Genomic DNA, 23022 nt, shown 5'->3' on the forward strand with positions numbered 1-23022 from the left:
GTCACTAGCCGTCTGATATAACATAGCACTGCAGCTCCTGTGCAGAGCATCTATGAGCTCACTGCCAGGAAAGCGCATCTGTGTGAGCGATAAACCATTAATCTATTACATATATCTGACAATATGAGTCATATTAAAATATGTTCAATGTAGTGATTATTCAGATTTGAGCTAAAGTAAAATAAAGTGGGGAAGCATCCAAAAGGGAGTTATTTTTATTGCAGTATAATCGATGGCAGTGTGGCTCTTACGAATTGCGCACAAATGTCAGCAGCATCAGTGCTTTGTAAAACAAGAGGTTTAAAGATGAAAGATATCGCCTCTATCCTCTGAATTCGCTGAACATTCTGCATGTTTACCTGTAAGAAATGCAGTCTTATGTGTGGAATCATCTCTAGATGCGCACAAGTCACCGAGGCTTGATATAACAATCACATTTTCGCAGTGTTAACAAATGTAAACTTTGAGTGCTCCTAGATATTTTTTCACAGGCCTTTAATGAAGGCTCGCCTGCTTTTATTTAATGCGCCTTTTTAGATTAGACGGACTGACTCAAATGCAATTGACGCGCAATAACACAACATGCACACGCATGAGCGCGCACTTGACACCTGTTAGCTCTCGTTGCGCGCGCTTCTGATGCGTGCCATTGTTGTGACTCGCGCTACGTGGACTACCTCAAAACTCTGACGCCAGGTCGCCATGGAAACTGCTTTAAACTGCGGCTCCGAGAGAGCAGAAGGTGTGGGATATTTAAGAGTTTCAGAGCCGCGATCCGGCTCCTGCAGCACTGCCCAGCTTCGGAGTACAGCCTAATGAACCCTAAACGACTGAGCCAACGACCAGATCACTGTCGGATTAACCCCGGAGAGCAACACTGACGCGCCGCCACTCCGACGATTCTGCTCATCCAGCGGTGAGTTGAGCAAGTCCCATCTTTGTGTGCAGTTCTAATCCCACCACATGACACGTCGTTTAATGATGCGTCTGTAGTAGTGTCAAGTTTTGACAGTGCACTATTTTCATTGGCAAAGTTTGAAAAACCCTCAAGTGATGTGGACTAGCAATGCAACTCTGATGTATGGAAATAATGAAACAAGTTAAGTGAATACTTTTAGGGTAGCAGAATGATGACGACACCATGTTTACTATTAAATCATAAAAAAATGGTTATGCACTTGTAATAAAAACACGTTTATGTCACGCATCCTGTGATTAGGGAATGTCATATCTGTTTTGCTTCTGACCGATCAGAACTTTAAATACTCTTGGTCTGTAAGCAACTGTAGATCAAAAAGGGATGCTATTCAACAATACGGGTAAGATGTACTCTACGCGTTTAAATGCATCAAGGGGCATTATGCATTAGGAATAGTCTGTTTTTATTTATTTATTTATTTATTCTGGAAGCTGCTGGCCAATGTTCCCTCTAATTTTTTTTCTTGCTGAGCAAAACTTTTCTCTATTGGGCGGACATTTCGGCCACCTGTGCAAAAACATTGTTTATACCAGACCTGTACAGCGCGCACACAAAAAAAGTGTGCTTTTTACACACAAACTTTTAACTTTAATGTGCTATTTGTATTTGATTTGACCCATGACTAAATGATGTACATTTTAGATTACCTGATAAAACTTACTGAATATTATTTCACAAAATAATACTGTGAAATATTATTGCAATTTAAAATAAAAGTTTTCTATTTTAATATACTTTAAAATATAATTTATTCCTATGAAGCAAAGCAATTTTCAGCATCATTACTCCAGTCTTCAGTGTCACATGATCCTTCAGAAATCATTCTAATATGCTGATTTATTATCAGTGCTGGAAAAACTGTTGTGCTGCTTAATATTTTTTGGGGACTTGTGATTTTTTTGGGGATTCTTTGATAAATAAAAAGTTAAAAAACACAGTTTTTATTCAAAATAGAAATTTTGTGTTACAATCTACACTACTAAAAAGTTTGTGGTCAGTACTTTTTTTCTTTTTTTAAAGAAATTAATACTTTTATTCAACAAGAATGTGTTAAATGGATAAAAAGTGATAATAAAGACATATTTTTAGAAAAGATTTCTATTTTGAATAAATGCTGTTCTTTTTAACTTTTTATTAATCTAAGAATCAAAGAAAAAAGTATCACATGTTCCAAAAATAAAAATAAAAATAAAAAATAATTAAAAATATTAAGCATTACAACAGATTCAACACTGATAGTAAATCAGCATATAAGAATGATTTCTGAAGGATAATATGACACTGAAGACTGGGAACTGTAATGATGCTGAAAATTCAGCTTTGCTCCTCGGGAATAAATTATAATTTAAAGTATATTAAAACAGGAAACCAATATTAGAAATTGCAATAATGTTTCACAATATTACTGTTTTTTTCTTCTGTATTTTAGATAAAATAAATACATCCTTGATGAGCAGAGACTCCATTAAAAAACAAGGTCAATTATTTATTAGGTTTTAAATATAGGCCTAACATATATAATATCAAAACAAACTGAAGCATTTAAACTGATAGAATAGAATAGAACAGAATAGAATAGCAACTGAAGCATTTAAACTGATAGAATAGAATAGAATAGAATAGAATAGAAACTGAAGCATTTAAACTGATAGAATAGAATAGAATAGAAACTGAAGCATTTAAACTGATAGAATTGAATAGAAACTGAAGCATTTAAACTGATAGAATAGAATAGAAACTGAAGCATTTAACATGATAGAATAGAATACAATAGAATAGAAACTGAAGCATTTAAACTGATAGAATAGAATAAAACTGAAGCATTTAAACTGAGATCTGTAAGTTAAATATTTTAAAAAAAAAAACGTGAACGTCAATTCTTCTACACCTGTGTGTGACTGTAAATGTCTCTGAGTTTTGTTACCGTTCTGTGCCCATCATCCGCTATTTCCAGCACTTAATCAAGCCGCTCTTCTTTAATAAATGATGACGTTTTATTTCACGTCATTGCGTTTGCGTCGGCGCACGATTTGAGCTATTTCGTACGCAAGCATTAAAATATTCGGTTTCTACAGCGACTCATTTGCCGCACATTCCTTTTCTATGAAACTAACCGCATTCACCGGTTCTAACTGTATCGTGATATCAACTCTGTAGCGGTTTATCCGAGCATTGCAATTCATTCGCTTTCGCAAATGGCTTTCCCAACTCATTTATGCGTGTGCGCGGCACATTATTTCTTCTGCGCGGCTGCGGTGGAAGAAGTGCGCGGCCGCGCGCGCGCGCAGTTTAGAGGGAACATTGCTGCTGGCGTGTATCTGTGAATGAATGGATGAGCAGAAGTACTCGGATGAGTCACAGCGGTTTATTTGCGGGAGGGCGCGCGCGTGAGGGGCGGGGGTGCTGCAGCGTCACACTGGCCACATTTAATTCGTGTGTCTGTAGACAGATGGCACCGAAAATACTAATAAAGCTCTTTTGCACAAGTGCATAATCACGGGGACAGTTATTTGAGGTGTTTGACTTTATATCTCCGTGGGATTGAACTGTCGTGACGTGTCCTTCTAAGACGTCATTAGGCACCAGGCCGGCGTCACGACGCCCCCCACCCGGTCTATCCCGCCCACTCAGTCGAGATGGACTGCCAGGTTCGTTGGCTGTCTGGTGTACAGACTACAGAAGCAGATTTTAGTTAGGGCCCGGGGCAGTTGGGTTCATTTTGGTCAAGCATGTTCCCACACATCAGGTGACAGTGAATGTTCAGTGCCACGATGACTGCTGCTCTGTAGAGCATTTCAAGGAAGAATGATAAAGTAACTATTAATGCCACTGCGCATTGTAAAAAATTATAAATATTTCTTTTATGGCAAAAAACATTAGGATATTAATTAAAGATCATGTTCCATGAAGATTTTTTGTAAATTCCCTAACGCAAATTTTTCTTACTTTTTCCCTACCAAAACTTAATTTTTGATTAGTAATATGCATTGCTAAGAACTTCATTTAGACAACTTTAAATGGCAATTTTCTCAATATTTTGATTTTTCCATGCATGGCAAGACCAATTAATTTCTGCAAACCAATGAAGAAAAAAAATAAAAAAATTAATAAAAAAAATCACAAAATAAGGTTGCTCATATGTATTTTAACAATTCAGCAATAGTCAGATGAAACTTGTTTTATTTTTCTTATTTGGTTCACTTAATTTAATGGTGTTTGTTAGTCACAGGTTCTGGTTAGCAGTCAGAATTTGATGCACAAACACAGAAATGTTTCATCTAGTCTTACATGATTTAGCTTAACAACCTAAAACATAACATGCATGCCTAATAAACTTGTGTACATATTTTGACAGAAAGCTTTTTAATTTTTTTTTTTTTTGTTTATTTAATAATACTAGTTATAAAAAAAAATCATATATCCAGTATGAACCTAAGGCTCACATGTACATTTATCATCAGCTTACTTGTCATACTCCTTGGTATTCCTTGGAAACCTTGATATTTACCAGCTCGTTCAGTTCTTCTTGAATAGGCTTGATTCGTTTATTTCAAATCAGTTCTTTGGTTCAGTAACCGATCTTGTGAGAGCTTCATGCCTGTTAATGGTTAAAGTGGTTCATTCTGAACTCTCAGGTCGTTGTTGATGCATGCATTGAATATTTCTTGTCCAAACAACAAAATTAGTCTTGGGATATCAATCTAGAACTAAAGTTCGGTTCAGTTGGTTTTTGTGAAACATCATCTTTCAAATTAAAATGCGCTGATCTTTAAATAAGGCAATGATTTTTCTTTAAGAGAACAAATCAAATGTTTGGATTGCAATCTTTGGTTGCCTGGCAGGAGGGAGATTTTGATGACATGGACTGAAGACATGAAGGAAGCAGTCCCAGGATAGATTCATAAATAATTAAAATGTTCCAGTTACTCATAATGTTTTGAGAAACTGGCCCAATTAACTTTTCCTAGCAGTGTTATCACTGTTGCTGGTTAGTTAGCTGGCTAATATTACCAGCCAGTCAGATTTCTTTTTGGCTAAATTGAAAACAAACAAACAAGCAAGTAAGTCAATAAATAAATGTAATTTAATTTAGTACTTTCTACACGCTGTATTCTGTGACAAAGGGTATAATATATAAATGTTATAGGTTTTGCATAAACTATAAATTGCATATACAGCTTGTTTGCTCACAGTTTTAATGCAGTATGCCAGTTTTGTATGTAATGCCAATTTGACATATAAATAGATTTGTGTGTTCACTGAATATTTCATTAAGAAAAACTGCATTTTAAATACCACTTAATGAACTGAAAAATATGGTGGCAGCTATAATTATGTAGCGTATGCAGAGGGACTATCAAACTCACATAAAATAACTTTATAAAGCTCATACACTAGACAGAAGAGTGCACTGAGTGCGTAGTGTAATGTATGTCATTTACATAAAGAGAAAAAACTAAAGTGTCAGGTCAGATGTAGAATTTTCTGTATGAGCACAAACATTCAGTCTTCTAAACACAGTAACATTTTACTGTTATTTACTTTTCATATACATCCTCAGAGTACATCCTCATACATTTTTCATGTACATCCTCAAAATCCACGAGCCAAACAGGCCTTGAACAGTTCCTCGACCCATCCCCGTTTTGGGGGCACAAACACTCACTCCTGCTATTGTTTTGAATGAGTTTGATAGCTAGTTCCAGGAACAATGACGTCACTTTCCGGATCAATCAAAACCAGTATGGGCCTGACCCAACACCCACACTTGTGGTCTTTGTTTCTCATCACTGGTCTGCTTACATGACATGTTTCCAGTATTTGGCCCAAGTGTTCAAGTGGCCATAAAGGGAAGGCCTCAAATGTGTATAGAACTTGTGGTTAACCAATGGGTCACACTTACAATATAAAGCTGTAAAAGCACAAGTCAAGTTTTACAGAGCTTTTACAAATTTTCATTTGTAATAATTTGCACTTATATAAATAATAGTGCTGTCAAATGATTAATCACGATTAATCACATCCAAAATAAAAGTTTTTGTTTACATAATATATGCGTGTATGCTGTGTATATTTATTATGTATGTATAAATACAAACACATGCATGTATACATTTAAGAAAAATATGTTATGTTTATATATTAAATATATATTTATATATAATATAAAATATAAGAATATAAATATATAAATGTATATACATGTAAATATTTTCAAAATATTTACTGTATGTGTATGTATTTATATATACATAATAAATATACACAGTACACATACATATAGTATGTAAACAAAAACTTTTATTTTGGATGCGATTAATCGCGATTAATCATTTGACAGCACTAATAAATAAATGTCTAATTGTCTGTTCAGTAGTTTCTATGTAACAGATGACACAATTTAATTGTGGCGCTTTAAGTGATTAAAAGCAGTTGCAAACATTTTGCAAAATACACATAAATAGACTAACAGAATGTGCAACACTTTATTTTACTACTAAATTACACGCAATATCTAATTCAGCTGGAAAGGTTTCCTTGAAATCTTACAATTTATTGGCACATAAGTTCCTGAACATGAAGAATAATAGGATAATCCTGTTCCAGGGCAGTCTTAGTGAGGTGCGGATTTAGTGTGCTAAGGGCACTGAGATTTGGCATTTGTCAGACCTGCCATAGTCTTGCACACACACTTGTTGTCTTGTGTATGGCACTCTCTAGTGGCCAAGACTGAAAGTGTGGGTATTGGGACAGGACCTAAATGGTCTAGCAGGTGCTAGAAACTTTGTCCTAACAGATGAATGCACCTGAATGTGTGTAAAATCACACTTTAATCACACTTCATTATGCTGACAATAAGCCATTTGGCTCTGAATCATCTGAAAGCCAATCAATAGCTTCTGTGAAGCTATTTTATTTTATTTTTTTAATAAAAGCTTTATTTCACTTTTATTTTTAATGTTTCTTTATGAAGTTTGAGATGCTGAATAATCAGCTAATCTGTTATTACTTATGTATAAAAATGGCATGGTACATGCATAATACTGAGCTAATGACAGTTTAACATAAATCATTACCAAAATAGCCTCCAAAATTTCAGAAGTGTACATTGGATGTTTTTTATCTTTTATGACTAGTCCCACAATGTTCTGGAATGTTCCAGGAAGCATTAGGATATTACAGAATATTCCATAATGTTACAAAAGCTTCTAGAATCTTTTCATCATTGCTAAACATCTTTAAAAAAAAAAACATGCAAAATTTGTACAAAAACTGATCTGGACTAAATCAATATTTCATAATTAATGATTATATGACATAAATATTTACCAAAATATTTATTGATGGTGCATGAAAATAAATAGTAAAATAATAATTAGCACCACAGAATTACAGAATTACTTGGTGTTTGTTACACTGTGTTACAATTTTATGTTGTCATGTTCAGTACTTGTTTTCTTTCATATGAACTTCACACTGTTGCAACTTTGAATGATGTTGTAGAAACTTAAGTTCGTAGTATGCACTACATTGTATGCAGGCTCTGACGAAAAACTCACTGCTGAGGAGGTGAAAAAGATGAGGATAGAGAAAAAGAAAATGTGAGGTGAGATCAGTGAAGAAAGTAAAAGGCAGAAAAAGAGAAAGAGCAGTCCTGCTGGAGCAGAGGAGGAGTTCACTGTTACAGAAGGGAGGAAATGTAGAAAAAAAGGAAACAGCTCTTATGGCAGCGGAGGGAGAGATCACCACTGATGTAGTGATGAAATTAAAGATGAGAGAGAGAGAAAGCTCCTGCGGGACGATTGGGAGAGATCACTACTGTGGAAGTGACGAAATTAAAGATAGAAGAGAGGAAGAGCACTCCTGCAGGAGTGGAGGAAGATATAACTAACTTGGTAGTAAAGAAATTAAAGATAAAAGAGGAAAATAGAAAGAGCGCTCCAGGGTAGAGAAGAAAGTAGAGGTGGTAGAGAAAAGAGTACCCAGGTTAAACAGCAGCTGTGGAATAAAAAAATAAATAAATAAAAATAAATAAATGAAAAAAATAAAAGAATAAAAGCTTTTTTATTGCAAACAAGCACATTAACCTGTTGACTATAGCCTCCTTTATTTCAGGCGAGTAGAAGATTACATTATGTCTTACAGGCTACTTATGAATTATAAGGATAGTGTTCAAGCTGCTATTTAAAGAGGAATCGATTATGGTTGTTGAAGTCTTAGTCATCAGTGTTATTTTAATTACTTAAGAGGTAGATGTGTAAAGCAAGGTTCGATGAAATTAATTCTTGCACTCTCATACTCTTAATTAGTGAAGCATGAAAGTTTGGAAGAGTATCCCTTTCAGATGCAAAATTTATGGGAGGAAAGTATTTACATAAATCGTGCAACATAATTACTAAGGTTTGCGCTAGTCAATTTACTGGTATTTGCACCATTATTTACACTCAAAAACAAAAAGAGCATGTCTTAACCAACTTTGTGCTTGACATGGTTGCGGTTGCATGAATTCTTTCCATTCCTATACATTTATTTGGAATGCCAGAGGAAGACATTATCCAAACATAGCCTTACGATAATTTGTGCTGGTCTTTTTAGATTGCGTTGGTTATTATGGAAATGAGATGTTGCGTCTGTGTTCTTTAATTTGCGCATTGTCAGTAGATCAACCGCAGAACTTTCCACTCCCATCAGTGCTTTGCTTGGGTTAATTTGCCTTGCTTAGTAAATCTACCCCTATGACTTTAGAAAACATAAAGGGGCAGCAGCTAAAATGACCTTAGGATTAATCATGTAACCCCAGAGATATCTAACTGCATACTGTATGTCTTGGGTGTCTTGGGTATGACCATTCCTGGAAGCAATGACGCCATGTCTGTGGGTTGACAAATCAATCACTGCAGTGACGAGGGAGTCCTGTCTCCTTTTTCTTGTTGCCCCTGGTCGCTTCCGCAGTGTTTCCCCTAGGTTTACAGCTTTTTTGGACCCTTTTTTATTGGTGAAATTAAATTGTATTAATCAAAAAGCATGTCTAATTATTTAAAATCATGAAACTTAAACAATTTAATGTCAATTTATTAAAAGTTAACAACAATTACATGTTTAGGGCCCTATGAAATGTTTTATTTTTCTAACCTTAGGTTTTATTAGGGATGTAATGATTAACTGCAAGCCGGTTGAAAATCGATTCAAATATGTGACGATTCAAATCGGTTGAGATGCTAAACAAATCGCGATTCTTTTAGGTGTAGGAGTTTATATGAATGCATGTCTGAGGGGAACTTACTGTCTTTAGAAAAGTTTAGATGGTATTTTTTCTTTTCATCTTGCTTCTGTATAATGCATATTAAAATTCATAAGTGCAGCGCTGCTTCGTTTACAGCAGAAACCAAGGAAAGGCTTTAAGTGCCACCTGCTGGCAGAGAGTTAATCTGTGTTTCTTTGAGTGCATCCTGTGTTTTTTTGTCTGTTTTTATTTTTAGTTTGACAAAACTTTATGTTTTTGTTTTGTTTTTGATTATTATTGTATATATTTTAAATTATAATTTGATTTAAAACCTGCTTATGTTGCATGTATGCAACATCTTTGTTTGGATCATGACTAAATCGTGAATCGAATCGAATCGTGGGTTGAGTGAATCATTACATCCCTAGGTTTTATTGTTACCAAATTCTGTTTAAGCATGTCTAATTATTCGAAAGCGTAAAAACAAGTTTAATTTATTCTTACAATAGTCTCATGATTTTTTGCTAAGAAATTCTGTTGTGTATTTACATTTTTGAAGGAATAAAACATTCATTTAATCTATCTTTTAAGTAATGAAAATTAAACAAATTATTTTTTTTGGAAAATAAAGGTCATTTAATATTACAGTTAAAACAATGAAAAAATATTGTATGATTATTCCTTAAAAATAAAGTTTTAATAGTTTTAGTTGTAGTAGCAGACTATTATGTACATTCTACTGAACAATAGTAATATATTTCTGCAGCAATGCCTTCAAGTTAAACCAAACTTTTATTTTGACAGGTTGCTGTGAATTCCTTTACTTTTCTGTGTGTATATGATATGAGGGTAGTTTTACTCAAATGAAACGGTCAAATGGCTGTGAGAGCAGTTCTGGAGATTCATATATTTATGTCCACATTTAGTGAGATGGCAGATGCTAATATCACCGCAAGTGTCACGCTCACTTCAGTACGAGTGGTAAACAAATCTGCATAACTGCGCTATTCATTAACAGTGCATGCACGTGTGTGCGCACACATGCATTGTGGTGGAACTCTGCTGTGCATGATACAGAGAGTGCTGCACGTGTGTGCGCACACATGCACTAGTATACTTCAAGTTTATTTTATTAAGTATACTTAAGTATGTTCAAGTATATTTAGACTTTTTGTACGTATAAGTCAAGTATACTTAAATGTCATTTTAAGTATATTTCTGAGAAGTACATAAAGCCCATTTCTGAGAAGTACATAAAACAGAAAGTGCGACCATATACGTTCCTACCAGTTTAAGAGAAATATAATAGCAATTGAATAAACTTCTTTTTCGTAAGGGATGCCATCGTGTAAATAAGATAAATAGCATAAGGCTATTTAGTTTGTTTATTAAAAAGAACAAGGTATAGACCTGTTCTATCGGAAAGATAACTTTAAATGACTTCTGTTGTGATCTGGCGCCATAGAGAAAATATAATTACATAAAATTAACTTGACCTTCAAGGGGGACGGGGGGTGCTTCCACGGGGGACGGTGGGTGTTGTTGGGGTGCTTGTGAGCTGTGTTTTTCCACTCAAAAAATCCTGGGCCAGTTACTAGTTCCTGGTTCCAAATTGGACCCAAAACCTTGCTGGTCTCAAACAAGGGAGCCTATGACATGAGTACAGTATGTGGACCACAGTTTAAAAAGTGCCATTTTTAAAAATCTGTCGCAGTTAAGGTAAATCAACATTACCCATACAATTATGTCAGTTCAGCAGTGGTCAGGAGAAGAGACCAACACTCTCCTTCTGCAAGAGATAACAAGCAATTGTGGTTACATGTTGGAGACTTATGGCGCTTTTCCACTGCATGTAACAAGCAATTGTGGTTACATAGTACCACCTCTGAGGTTCCAAGTGAACCGTACCGTTACCAAAACGGCACGGTAAACTCTGCTGTTCACTTTTGGGAGAGAATCTTTCCACTGGGTCACAGTACTTGCGACACAAAACACCTGAACCACTAGATTTTTTTCAGTACAGCCAGTCGGATTGAAATTGGTTTAAATCAGTACAGCCAGTGAAGGATGATGAGTAAATGTTTTGTTGAGTGTTCATTTTTTAATAAAAAAATGGTGATGTTTTATTAACAAATTTCGGGAGGAGCATGCGCTCCAGTCAGCACAGAGAGAACCCCTATAAATAATCAGCAGCCTTACCTTCATGCGTCAGCAATGAATGCTTGCGACAAATTCTTTTCCTAGATACCGCCACAACCAACGTAAACCAAAGGATGTCCGGCACCCCTCTAACATTTAGCCTTGCTTTTTGAGGGGTTATAAATGCACGGATCTGGCTGCTGTCCTGTTGTAATTGCATTTTTGGGGGAGCGCTTGGGTCCAGGCTAAAAGCCGAGCTCGGTTTTGACAGCACGCCAAATACGCATAACCTTTCTTGTTCATTACCAGTGTGAAAAGTGATGTTTTATTTACAAATTTCGTGAGGAGCATGCGCAGATAATTAACATGATTAATACATCATCAGTAATTACACCATCTGTCCAGTTAGCACAAGAGAGAACCCCTATAAATAATCAAAGCACCCTTACCTTCATTATCTCTAGTCTTTCAGCATCCCTCCACCCCGACTCCTCACCTTCAGCCTGTTCCTACCCCAGCACAGGGAGGAACACTCGGGGGAGCACTTGGGTCCGGGCTAAAAGCTGAGCTCGGACCCCTCTCCCGGACAGCACGCCAAATACGCATAACTTTTACTCTGTTCATTATCTATAAGTGTGAACTCGTGAAATGGCTGTTTTGTTGTCTGTTGAGGAAGTACATATGTTCTTCTCATTGATTGGAGCGGATCCAGCAAGAGCTTGATGGGGCGACGCGGAATGAAAAAGTTTTTCATGAGTCGTGGTCGTAGAGGCGGCACAACAGTAATGACATCTGAATAATCCCGCCCACCCTAAAGGGCAAACCGAGCCAAGTCGAGCTGTGCCGTACTGAGCCGAGTCATACCATGCAGTGGATAAGCGGCAATATAAGGTTCTCTGCCAGTGGAAACTGCTCTCTGCCAGTGGAAACGTGAGCCAGCTCCGAAGGAGTGCCACTCCTGGCCAAACACTGGCTCCAGCTCTGGCACCAGCCCCATTGGAAAAGCAGTACGTGTGATGCCATAAAAAAATAGTTTGCAAAATAATGGCAAATAAGCTGTTGTAGAAAAATAATTATGTGGTAATTCTATCTGAACACACATGAAGCTTCATTGATAAATGACTCCTATATGGTTTATTATGGTGAGTCAAAAACTCTTACTGCTGCTAGGGTAACTCAGAGGTTCTCAGAGAAATGTAATCCATCCAGATTGGATGTCTGAGATTGCCATATTATTTTCCACAAGGCTTCTCCTCATTTATTGTGACCTTTCTCAAGTACAGTAACTATTTTTTTGTTGTGTGGCTTGTGAAGGTCATAAACATGTAAATTAATTGCAGAATTAGGTAAGAATATATTATATATTATATTATATATTTATACTTTGTTTTTTATTCGAAATAATTAACAAAATAGATAATGACTTTGTGGCAAAGCAATTGTTTTGCATATTCATGGACATGAATGTGTATATCAGGCCATAAATACCCAAGAAATATGCATGGATTCTTGTTGTATTGTTGCCATCTCTCTTGGTCCTCATGTCACTCCCTTACTTTCTAATTTGTACTTTCTAATAATACAATCTACAATGTCAAAGGCTCCCAAGCTCCCTCTGGTTTGTTCAAACCACATGGCAAAGGCAGAGCAAAGATGAGTGAGCCCTCTCAGCCTGCCTGTCCCGCATATAACAAGCTGTTGAACATTATGGCCCATGCCATGGGCAGACTAGATCTGCACTGGTGGCACAAGAGATGGGAGTTCCCTCATGGAAGGCTCAATGAGCGATTTCTGTCTGGACACAACTGCTCTGCTCCCATGAGTCTACCGCTCTTCCCTAATCTCCACGCTGAGGTAGAGAGAAAGTGGAGGAAACCATATTCAGTTTAAATTTATCCTTTTCAACACACAAATTATGTCAATATGGAGGGATTGCATGAGCACAGATATATGTTGATGCTTCTTATTGATAAGATACTTGCGGGCTATCTCTCAGTGAGGCATCCGCTTGGAAGTCTCTGAGCTCTTATGTATGCCATAACATTTGAATGGGAGGGCATATGCAGCAGCAGGTCAGGCTGACCTGCTGAAAGATTTGGATCAGGTCCAGGGTTTGCCCCAAAGGTGGTGGCTGAGCTATGCAGAACCACGGATTTAGCTCTCTGGGCCACCAAACAGACAGCCTGCCGGAATCAGCCAATCTAAGTCAGTGATGGTGTCCACAGAGAGATATCTGTGGTTGAACCTAGCTGACATCACAGAGGAAGAAAAGAGCTTTCTCCTCGAAGCACCAGTCTTGCCTTCAGAGCTTTTTGGCACATCTGTTGAGGCAATGGTCTAGAGGTTCTGAGAGGTGTGGGCGTGGTTGGCAGGCCTTGCTAAATATTCACCACACCGACACAAATCTTCGTCGAAAGCCTCGGGGGAACCTTGTCTTTTACAGTTTGAGGACTGGAGGAAGGGCCAGAAGGTGAGTGCTGCCTCTTGGACCCATCTAGGACCCATGTCCTGTGGTATCTGACAAGAGCACATTAGCAGTAGATAATTTAAGTCAGGGGGTCTCCAACCTTTCTACTGAAGAGCTACCATTCTGCAGATTTCAGCTCCAACCCCAATCAAACAAACCTGAAACAGCTAATCAAGGTGTTCAGGTTGCTTTATAATTACAGACAGGTGTGTTGGAGCAGGGTTGGAACTGAAGTCTGCAGGATGGTAACTCTCCAGGAGCAGGGTTTGAGATTGATACTTTAAGTCCTGCATGTTATGAGGTGGGGCCTCTATCGATCTGATTTGTTGGCCCAATATATCCCCCATCGCTGCTCAGTCAGACTGAGGTCTGGGGAATTTGGTGGCCAAGGCAACACCTTGAATTTCTCATCATGTTCCTTGCACCATAACTGAAACCATTCCATTCAGTTTTTGCAGTGTAACAGGGTGCATTATCATGCTGAATAAGTCCACTGCCATCAGGGAACACCATTACCCTGAAAGGGTGTACATGGTCTTTAACAATCTTTACGTAGGTTGTACATGTCAAAGCAACATCATCATGAATTCCAGGACCCTATGTTTCCCAACAGAACATTGCCTGGGCATACAGTAGAACTGCCTATGCCAACCTGCCTTCTTCTCATAGTGCATCCTGCTGCCATTTCTTCTCCAGGTAAACAGTGTACACACACCTGATCACACCTGATCCACCTGATCAAAAAAGAAAGAATGATCCATCAGTCTAGGCAACCTACTTTCATTGCTCCAGGGTCCACTTCTGACACGTACATGTCTTTTGTATGTGCTTTTGGCCAGAGAATGCTCTTACACACACTGTTTGTTGTTTATCAGTTGAATTGTTCAAACCAATCTCCTGCAAGTGAAAGGGTAAACCTTTTAGAAGCAACTGACTTGTACTGCAAACAATGAAAGTCATCACAAAATATATTCTATGCTCTGTGGGAAGAGCAATCTTTAATTGACTCTCACTGATATGTGTAGTGCTGTGAAAACTGCTCTCTTGAACACCATGAGTGGGGCTTTTGACCAATTTTAGGTCTTGGAGTGTCTACTTATGAGCTGATAACCTGAATCAGGTATATTTAATTAGAGAGATATACAAAATGTGCAGTTTTGTGGGAACTACTGCCATAAAAGGTTTTGCTCAGTGTGGTTTTGCCTCAGTACAGCTCAAAACAGTCACAGGCAATGGAATAGTTATTGCCAAAAAGAGGTAGTGTCACTGCTCCACAGAAAATGTTGGCAAAATCTCAGCACTCCTGAGCCTTGGGGTAGGCAACTCTGGTCCTGGGGATCCACTTTCCTCAGTTTAGCTCCAACCCTGATCAAACACACTCGAACAAGCTAATCAACGTATTCAGGATTAGTAGAAAACTACAGGCAGATGAGTTTGATCAGGGTTGGAGCTAAACTGTGAAGGAAAGTGGATCTTAAGGGCCAAATTTGCCCAGCTCTTTTGCATCCTCCCATGGTCATTTACCAGGAGCAAGAAGGTGCCCTTATGCACCTTTTTTCACAAGGGTAGAGGTGGTGAGTGATTTAAATTCCAAGGATCTTGAAACTGTTCACCCTTTCCACTACACCTCCATTGATGTAGGGCAGTACCCCCACACTTCATTTTTGCACTTTGCATTTTTGATATCTCTCTTATGAGAGATCCATTTGAATTTCTTGGAGACTTTACTAATGAGCTGATGAGTTGAGACATCTAAAATGTCCAGTGATGGTAAGTACTTCAGGACCAGGATTGGGAACCACTGTTGAACTTATGAGAATCTGTCCTTTCTGAAGTTAACAGTGAGTTCTTTTGTGTTCAGAATTAGATTGTTCTCAATGCCCCACTGGTCCCATGTTTTAGACTAGTTTACTTTACAGAGAGAAAAAAAGTTTTAAAAATACTGTGTCAAGGAAAACCAGTGAAAAGGTTTTGGAGAAAACCTTAAAAAGCTCATAAATCAGTGTCTGAATTAAAGTGAGCTTCTGTCTGGAGTTTGTATTTATATATGGCTTTTTTGGTGTTTTTAAAAGCTTTTTGTTTTGAAGTTGGATCTGGTAACACTATAGGTCTCTTTATCCCTCAAATGCAGAGTCCCATGCTCTCAGTTACAGGTGAATATCTTTGTTAACCCCTAATGTTTCTGATTAGGAAAAACATGTATTCTCTTAGTAACTCTAACACACACCACACACACTATTCTGTCTACACACCAGCTGACGTAAGACTGCCAACGTATGGTCTTCATTGCCAGTATTAGAGCCATGCTTGCAAACAGGCTCTCATCAGTGTTTTCAAACGAGTCACAAAAGAAACATTAACACTATTTCAATTGGTTTCTGTGCGTATCCTTCCTTGTTCAGACCCTTCACAGTGTCAGCTATGTTGGCAAAGCTGAGAACATGAAACTGTTCAAAGTCTTATTCTCCAAAGACTTCTCAACAATTTACCCATGAAGAGGCAATATATAAACAACTGGCTCATTCCCCAGACTTTTTTACATTAAAATATTACAAACTAGATGTATACCAATTGTATGTTTTGTACCTGAATACATCTAATTTAGCATAAAGGTCATTATATAAAAAGACAAGCAAATGTGGCTACTATATTGCACTTTATTAAACATAACTAGAATGTTACATATGTTGCCCATCTATAATCAATTTTCTCTCTGTATTTCTCCCAGATCTTTTGAACATAATAGAGATGGAAGATGATCGCCGGTTTCACAAACTGACACAAGAACAGGTGGAGAATTTGGACCAAGTTCTTACAGAAGTCATTCCCATTCATGGTAGGGGTAATTTCCCAACCCTTGAAATCAAGCCCAAAGACATAATCCATGTGGTCAGAGACAGACTGATTTTAAAGAAGATCAAGGTGAGAGATGTCCGTCTCAATGGTTCTACAGCCAGTCATGTGCTGGTCAAAGAGAATGGCACCAGCTACAAAGACTTGGATATCATCTTTGGTGTGGAGCTTCCCAAACCGGAGGACTTCCAGATTATCAAGGAGGTGGTTTTGGGCTGTCTGCTGGACTTTCTACCTAAAGGTGTCAACAAAGATAAGATTACAGCTCTCACCATGAAAGAGGCATATGTACAAAAAATGGTCAAGGTCTTCACTGAGCATGACCGTTGGAGCCTTATCTCCCTTTCAAACAACAGCGGTAAGAATGTGGAGCTCAAGTTTGTCAACTCTCTACGACGCCAGTTTGAATTCAGTGTGGATTCCTTTCAGATCATCCTGGACAGTATGCTACAATCTTATTTAGATGCTGAAAGGAGGAAGTTTGTGGAAGGGCAAGAGGGCCAAGATTCTTCTTTAGCTCAAAGTCAAGGAATTCAGACAGCCCTAATGGATGAACCACTCCTCAGCTCTTGTGACACAGGGCATCACCAGGAAAGTGACATTGACATGTCCTCCAAAACTGATGATATTCAGACTTTTCGTGACTCTCAGTGTTATTGTAAAACGAGTCAGAAAGAGCAGTCTAAATATTCAGAACAAGAACCAACACTTCAAATAGACAAAGATGTTGAAACAGAGATGGTTCAAACCACATCTACGCCTATGTCTATGGAAGAAGTATCAGAGTACTCTGTAATGGTGCATGTGGAGGAAAAGAATGAACTTCATGAAAATGTGTCTTTGCAAACTGAGACACTACTCGAAGTAAATACAAATGAAACTGGTATGGACTCAGGGGAGGGAAATGAACTAGTTGGGGTAAAAACTATGTCTGTTAAGGAAACAAATCCCAATGTCAAAACATATATTCATGAAACAGATTCTGACAAAACAGAATACAAGTTAGACATAGAGCCAGTTAAATCCCAACCATGGCTTGAAATGGTAAATACAGACTTTTCTTGTCTTTCAACAACAGGGACCTTTGGTGAGCGATGCACATTCCAACCTGCTCCCATTACATTTCTTACACAATCAGCACTAGAATCATATGCAGAGTATCCTTTACCACCCCCTGCCAAGAAAAACAGCCAAAATTCACAAATGGTTGTTCTCAAGCATTCCTCACCCAAACCTCCTCGGAAAATGTCCAAAAAGATAACTCTTGTACCGAGTTCACCAGAAAAATCAGTGTCAAGTAATTCAGATGTTAATTGTCAGGTTTTGCATCCACCTAACGCTTACCCAAAAGAATCATTACCTATGCAGGTTAAAATGTCAGGTCTTACCACAAAAAGCTTTGAATTATCCAGTGCCTCAGAAAATGACTCTAAAGAGTCTAAAGAACTAGCCAATTGTACTGGAGCTTTTACTGTTGCTGCTTCGGAGAATGGTATGCATTCAGAAAAGACATTGTACATGAGTCTATCACCAGAGGAAAGCCTTCAAAGTCGAGTGCAAACTTCAGAACCAGAAACTGGTGAAGCAACTCACATCACTATTCTAATTCCTACATCCAATCCCAGTATTCTCCCCAAAGATCAAAACAGGATAAACCAGCCTTCTAATGAAAGTGTTCAGACAGCACAGTGTCAGGCAATGGTACCTCTTATTAATGTGAATTCTGAGCCTTTACTTCAGGCAAATGACAGTTATGACCTCAACTCAGCCTCTCCCAAAAAGAAAGATATTGAGCCTTGTGCTCAAGTTGATGATGCCACATCACCAAGATTTCTTACTGAACCCTCAGAATTAGTCACTATGGCAACAAATTGTGCCTCTCAAATGTTAAAACCACTGTCTGCAGACCTTACTATTGACTCACAAGTGGTAGGGACTTATTCATCAGGCTCTGAACATGTTATATCACCTCAAGTTCACAACTACCCCTTGTCCACTCTGCAGACTCAGGAACTTCTTGTGCCAAGTCCACAGACTAAAGAACCTCCAGAACTATTATCACTTGTCTCCTTACCACAAGTTCAAAGCCTCACTGTTTCAGCACCTAATTTTTCAAAGACACTAGAACCTTCCATATCCTCAACACTAAATCTAGAATCTTCAAGAACCTCAGAACCTGTTTTAGAACCATCCGTTATGTCTCTGGATGTCATAGACCCCTCTGAAATATTCTATGAAGTTGCAGAACCATCTGAACCACTTTCACAGGGTTTGCAACCCTCTGCAGCATCGGTGTCACATACATTAGAAACATCTATGTCATCAGTAAGTGAGGAGGTGGTTTCCAAGATATCAAACCCATCATTTTCAGACATTAATGAGCCCATACGCCCTTCAAAAGAGCTGCCTTGCATTACGGTGTTGGCTGAGAGCATGTATGGTGACTTTGAGCAGGCTATGGACCACCTACGCTACCGGCTAATAGCGACACGCAACCCTGAAGAAATCAGGGGTGGAGGCCTGCTCAAGTACAGTAATCTGCTTGTCCGGGACTTCAAACCTGCCTGTGAAACAGAAATTAAGACTCTTGAGCGCTACATGTGTTCACGTTTTTTTATTGACTTCCCTGATGTGAATGAGCAGCAGCGCAAAATTGAGTCATACCTGCGCAACCATTTTATTGGAGAGGAGAAAAGTAAATATGATTACTTGATGACCCTTCGGAGAGTGGTCAATGAGAGCACTGTGTGCTTGATGGGGCATGAACGCCGTCAGACTCTCAATATGATTACCATTCTAGCACTTAAAGTCCTGGGTGAGCAGAACATCATTCCAAATGCCAATAACGTTACCTGCTACTACCAGCCTGCACCATACATGACAGACCACAACTTCACTAACTATTACATTTCAAATGGCCAGTCCCCAATGATATACCACCCCTACCCACTACACATACACATGCAGTCTGGATTAGTTTAGGTCTAAGTACATTACGTTGATGGGAAAATGCACAGGGATATCTCTGAATCTTGCAACCTAAAATATCCACCACAACTGATGTGTCCCAACACTTAACTAAAAAAAAAAAACCTTAAGTACCTAGGTGTTGGACAACAGTGTGTGTCAATTAAGATCTGGTATTGACTATAAGTGAGAATTACACATACAAACCATTGAATATGAAGGTTAAAACAAATGTGTCATACATTTAATTGAAAAAGGACAATGACAAGGTAATTGGCTTTAAAACAGGAAGACAGAAAAAAACTGCAATATATAGTGGCTACAAAAATAAATTAGGAGAAAAAAACACGGCTATGCCTGGTCTTGTCTTAGTAGCTGAAAAGTCCTGTTGTAACAAACAAACAAAACATTAGAAAAGGTAAATGCTTTTGATAGAAACACTATTTTCAATAATTTAATGCTTTATTGGCATGACAAAAAGTGCAAGAGAAATAATCAGCATGCAGCCAACGCTTTATTACATAGTAAGGTACTTTTGTTGTCAGAAACAATTAAACTGATTGTTCCCGTCTTGTTATGCTCTTAAGAAAGTTCAGTAAGATCAGTGTTCCATTCCTTTTTTTCTGATTTCTGTTTGAATTAAGTATTTTATATGTTGTGATACTTCTTAGTACATCTACTGGGTATGTGTATTTTTATTTAGAATATATGCTTATTAGTAGATAATGAATGATGATTCCAGGGATGTCCAGTTGTGCTTCTGGAGGGCCACTGTCCTGCAGCGTTTAGCTCCAACACACCTGCCTGCAAGTTTCCAGTGATCTTGAAGATCTTGATTAGGAGGTCCAGGTGTGTTTAATTAGGACTAGCGCTGAAGGTGGCCTTCCAGGAACAGGATTGGAAAGCCTTGATGTATTCAATATTTCACAAAAATCATACGTCTTCAGAATATCAGAAAAAAAAAAATCTCCATTCCTCATCAATATGGCTAAATGAGAGATTTCAGGTAAAACTATCTAGTGATCTACAAATGTTTGTTTGACCAAATGAACAATATGGAATGCATTAAATTGATGTTAACAAATCTCAAATTTGACAGAGTGAGGTACAAAGATTGCTACCAAACTTGGACAAATACAAAAAAAAAGAAAAACCAACCAACTACAAAAGAAGAAAGAATAAGGATGTTTGCTGGTGTCTTTTGTGTATGTATGGCACACAATGTTGATTATACACAGAGAGTAACAAGCTGTCTTCTTTAGTTTTCTTTTCTTATACTGTAAATGTAGCCTCAAACAATCCATGGGAGGACAATAAATGATGTTATTTAATATTTATTTGTATTTAACAGAACCCTCAGTGGTGCTGAAGACTTAAATACATTTCCACCCTTTTTTTACATCTTTGTGACAAAAATGCATATATTTTTCCAAGAATTTATGTGTAGAACTGTATTATAGCCTACATGAAAGATTGCACCAGCCACACATACAGTATACACAGATAAACATGAATAAAAACCATAAAGTCAGGACCAAAAACATAAAAGTGTGTATCGTTGGACATCAATATGGCATGAAGATTACTGAACTGTTATTTTCAGTTGAGTGGTTATTATAGCAAAATTTATTAAAGTGATTTGCCTAAATAATACATTTTTCAGAAGCAAGAGAAAATATAAACAACTCGTATGAAATGTTGGCTTCACTGAAATTGTATAAAGAAATTTTATTTTTAGGTCATCTTGATTACATAGTGAAAGTTTTAGCAAATGTTTGACCTTGACCTTAATAAAATGCAAAAGTTTCATAGATCTTACAGAGATCTCATCACTGGTATAGTTATTCAAACCTGTGGAGTTACTTTTTCATGTGCAGACCTACCGTTTTTGTAAAGTATTGGCTTGATTGTATGATGATTTAACATTCTGTTTTACGTTTATGTAATCGTCTACCTATGAAATACAGCCAAAACCCCTAGTAACACTGTGGTTAGAAATAGGCTTAGACTGAAATTGTTTACCAAGATGATGTACACCCATCATGAAATACTTAAAACCGTTTATATGACCAAAATTATTTTTGCAGGAAAACATCAGTGCCTAAATGAGCAGGAGAACGCTGTAAAGAATGTGACAGAAAGGACAATGCTCCTGCAAATGCAGCAGTCACTTTTTTATTTTCAGGTGTACATTATCTCCTCTTCTCATGCTATTTGTGTTGATGTCAGATGTAGTTCTGTGCTGTGGCTAGTTTTGTTCATTTAATAAAAAGGATAGAAAAAGAATCGACCCACTTCATTGCATATGAGTATTGATGTGCTGTTTATGTAAAATATAAGATATTGTGTGTGTGTGTGTGTGTGTTTTGTTCATTTAATAAAAATTGTGTGTGTGTGTGTGTGTGTGTGTGAGAGAGAGAGAGAGAGAGAGAGAGAGAGTAAACAGGAGTGAAGCTCTAGTTTAGGTGTAAAAATTACTCAGACACTGTACTTAAATTAAAGTACATATTATGTAAAAAAATAAAGAAGTATTCACGTTTATAAATAAATAGGAGAGTGATCTTATAGATTTTCTCCTTTTAGTATTTTTAATGCAAAAACTTTTTAAAGAAACATGTCAGCAATCATTATTTTCTCATTGTTCTGTGTAGGACTCTAAGAGACAGCAGATGTTCATCTAGAACAACATCCTGAAACGTTACCTAAATATTTTCAACTTAAATTAGCAGCAGGTGATTTTACAGAGGTTTGTTTTGAATGTATTATGGCTGTTATGAAGTTTGAAGAGTTCAGCCATCTACAACGATGGTTATTATAAAATCATTTTGGGCCTACTATAGTCTGTTAACCCAAAAATGAACATTCTGTTATCATTTACTCAGTATTGTCTTTCAATGCCGGAACACAAAAGGAGTTATTTACAGCAGAATGTGAAAACTGCTCTTCTGTATACAATGAGAGTAAATAAAACCGTTGATGTCAAGCTGGATTTTAAAAGTAAGTGACAACATACATTTCTCTCTGTTTCTCATGTAAATCCTCATATGGCTTTGGAAGACTTGGAATACAGTACATAACTTATATGAACAACTTTTGTGATGATTTCATGCAGATGTGCTATAATTCATGAATCATGCTATGATGCTATTTTTTCTTTTTTTTCTTTTTGGAACTTAGTCCTCCTGGTCCCCATCCACTTTCATGATGGTCGTGAAAAGCATATACACCCTTCAGAATGCCTCTTTTTGTGATCCAGTGAAGAAATTCATGCAGATCTGGAATGACGATGTTAGGAAAACTGGCTTTTTTTTTTTTTTTTTTTGGTGAACTATGAAAAATGTTTCCTTCTTAATATTAGCGCTAAATTACAATTCATTGGCTGTGTAAACAAAA

General features: G+C 37.4%; 1 protein-coding gene across 1 annotated transcript; it reads left to right on the plus strand.

Moving 5' to 3' along the window:
* The first annotated feature begins 514 nt into the window (after positions 1–514).
* Positions 515–21917, plus strand: LOC109051806. Its single transcript, XM_042711377.1, has 2 exons — positions 515–916; positions 16538–21917. The coding sequence occupies exon 2, from the start codon at positions 16558–16560 to the stop codon at positions 19642–19644; it is 3087 nt and encodes a 1028-aa protein (XP_042567311.1). The 5' UTR covers positions 515–916; positions 16538–16557; the 3' UTR covers positions 19645–21917.
* Positions 21918–23022: the final 1105 nt, after the last annotated feature.

This window comes from Cyprinus carpio, chromosome A21, assembly GCF_018340385.1.
Source record: "Cyprinus carpio isolate SPL01 chromosome A21, ASM1834038v1, whole genome shotgun sequence".
NCBI lineage: Eukaryota > Metazoa > Chordata > Actinopteri > Cypriniformes > Cyprinidae > Cyprinus > Cyprinus carpio.

Bases quoted from the DNA above. Each gene is read 5' to 3' on its own strand.
- LOC109051806 (XM_042711377.1), top strand. From the start codon at position 16,558: ATGGAAGATGATCGCCGGTTTCACAAACTGACACAAGAACAGGTGGAG.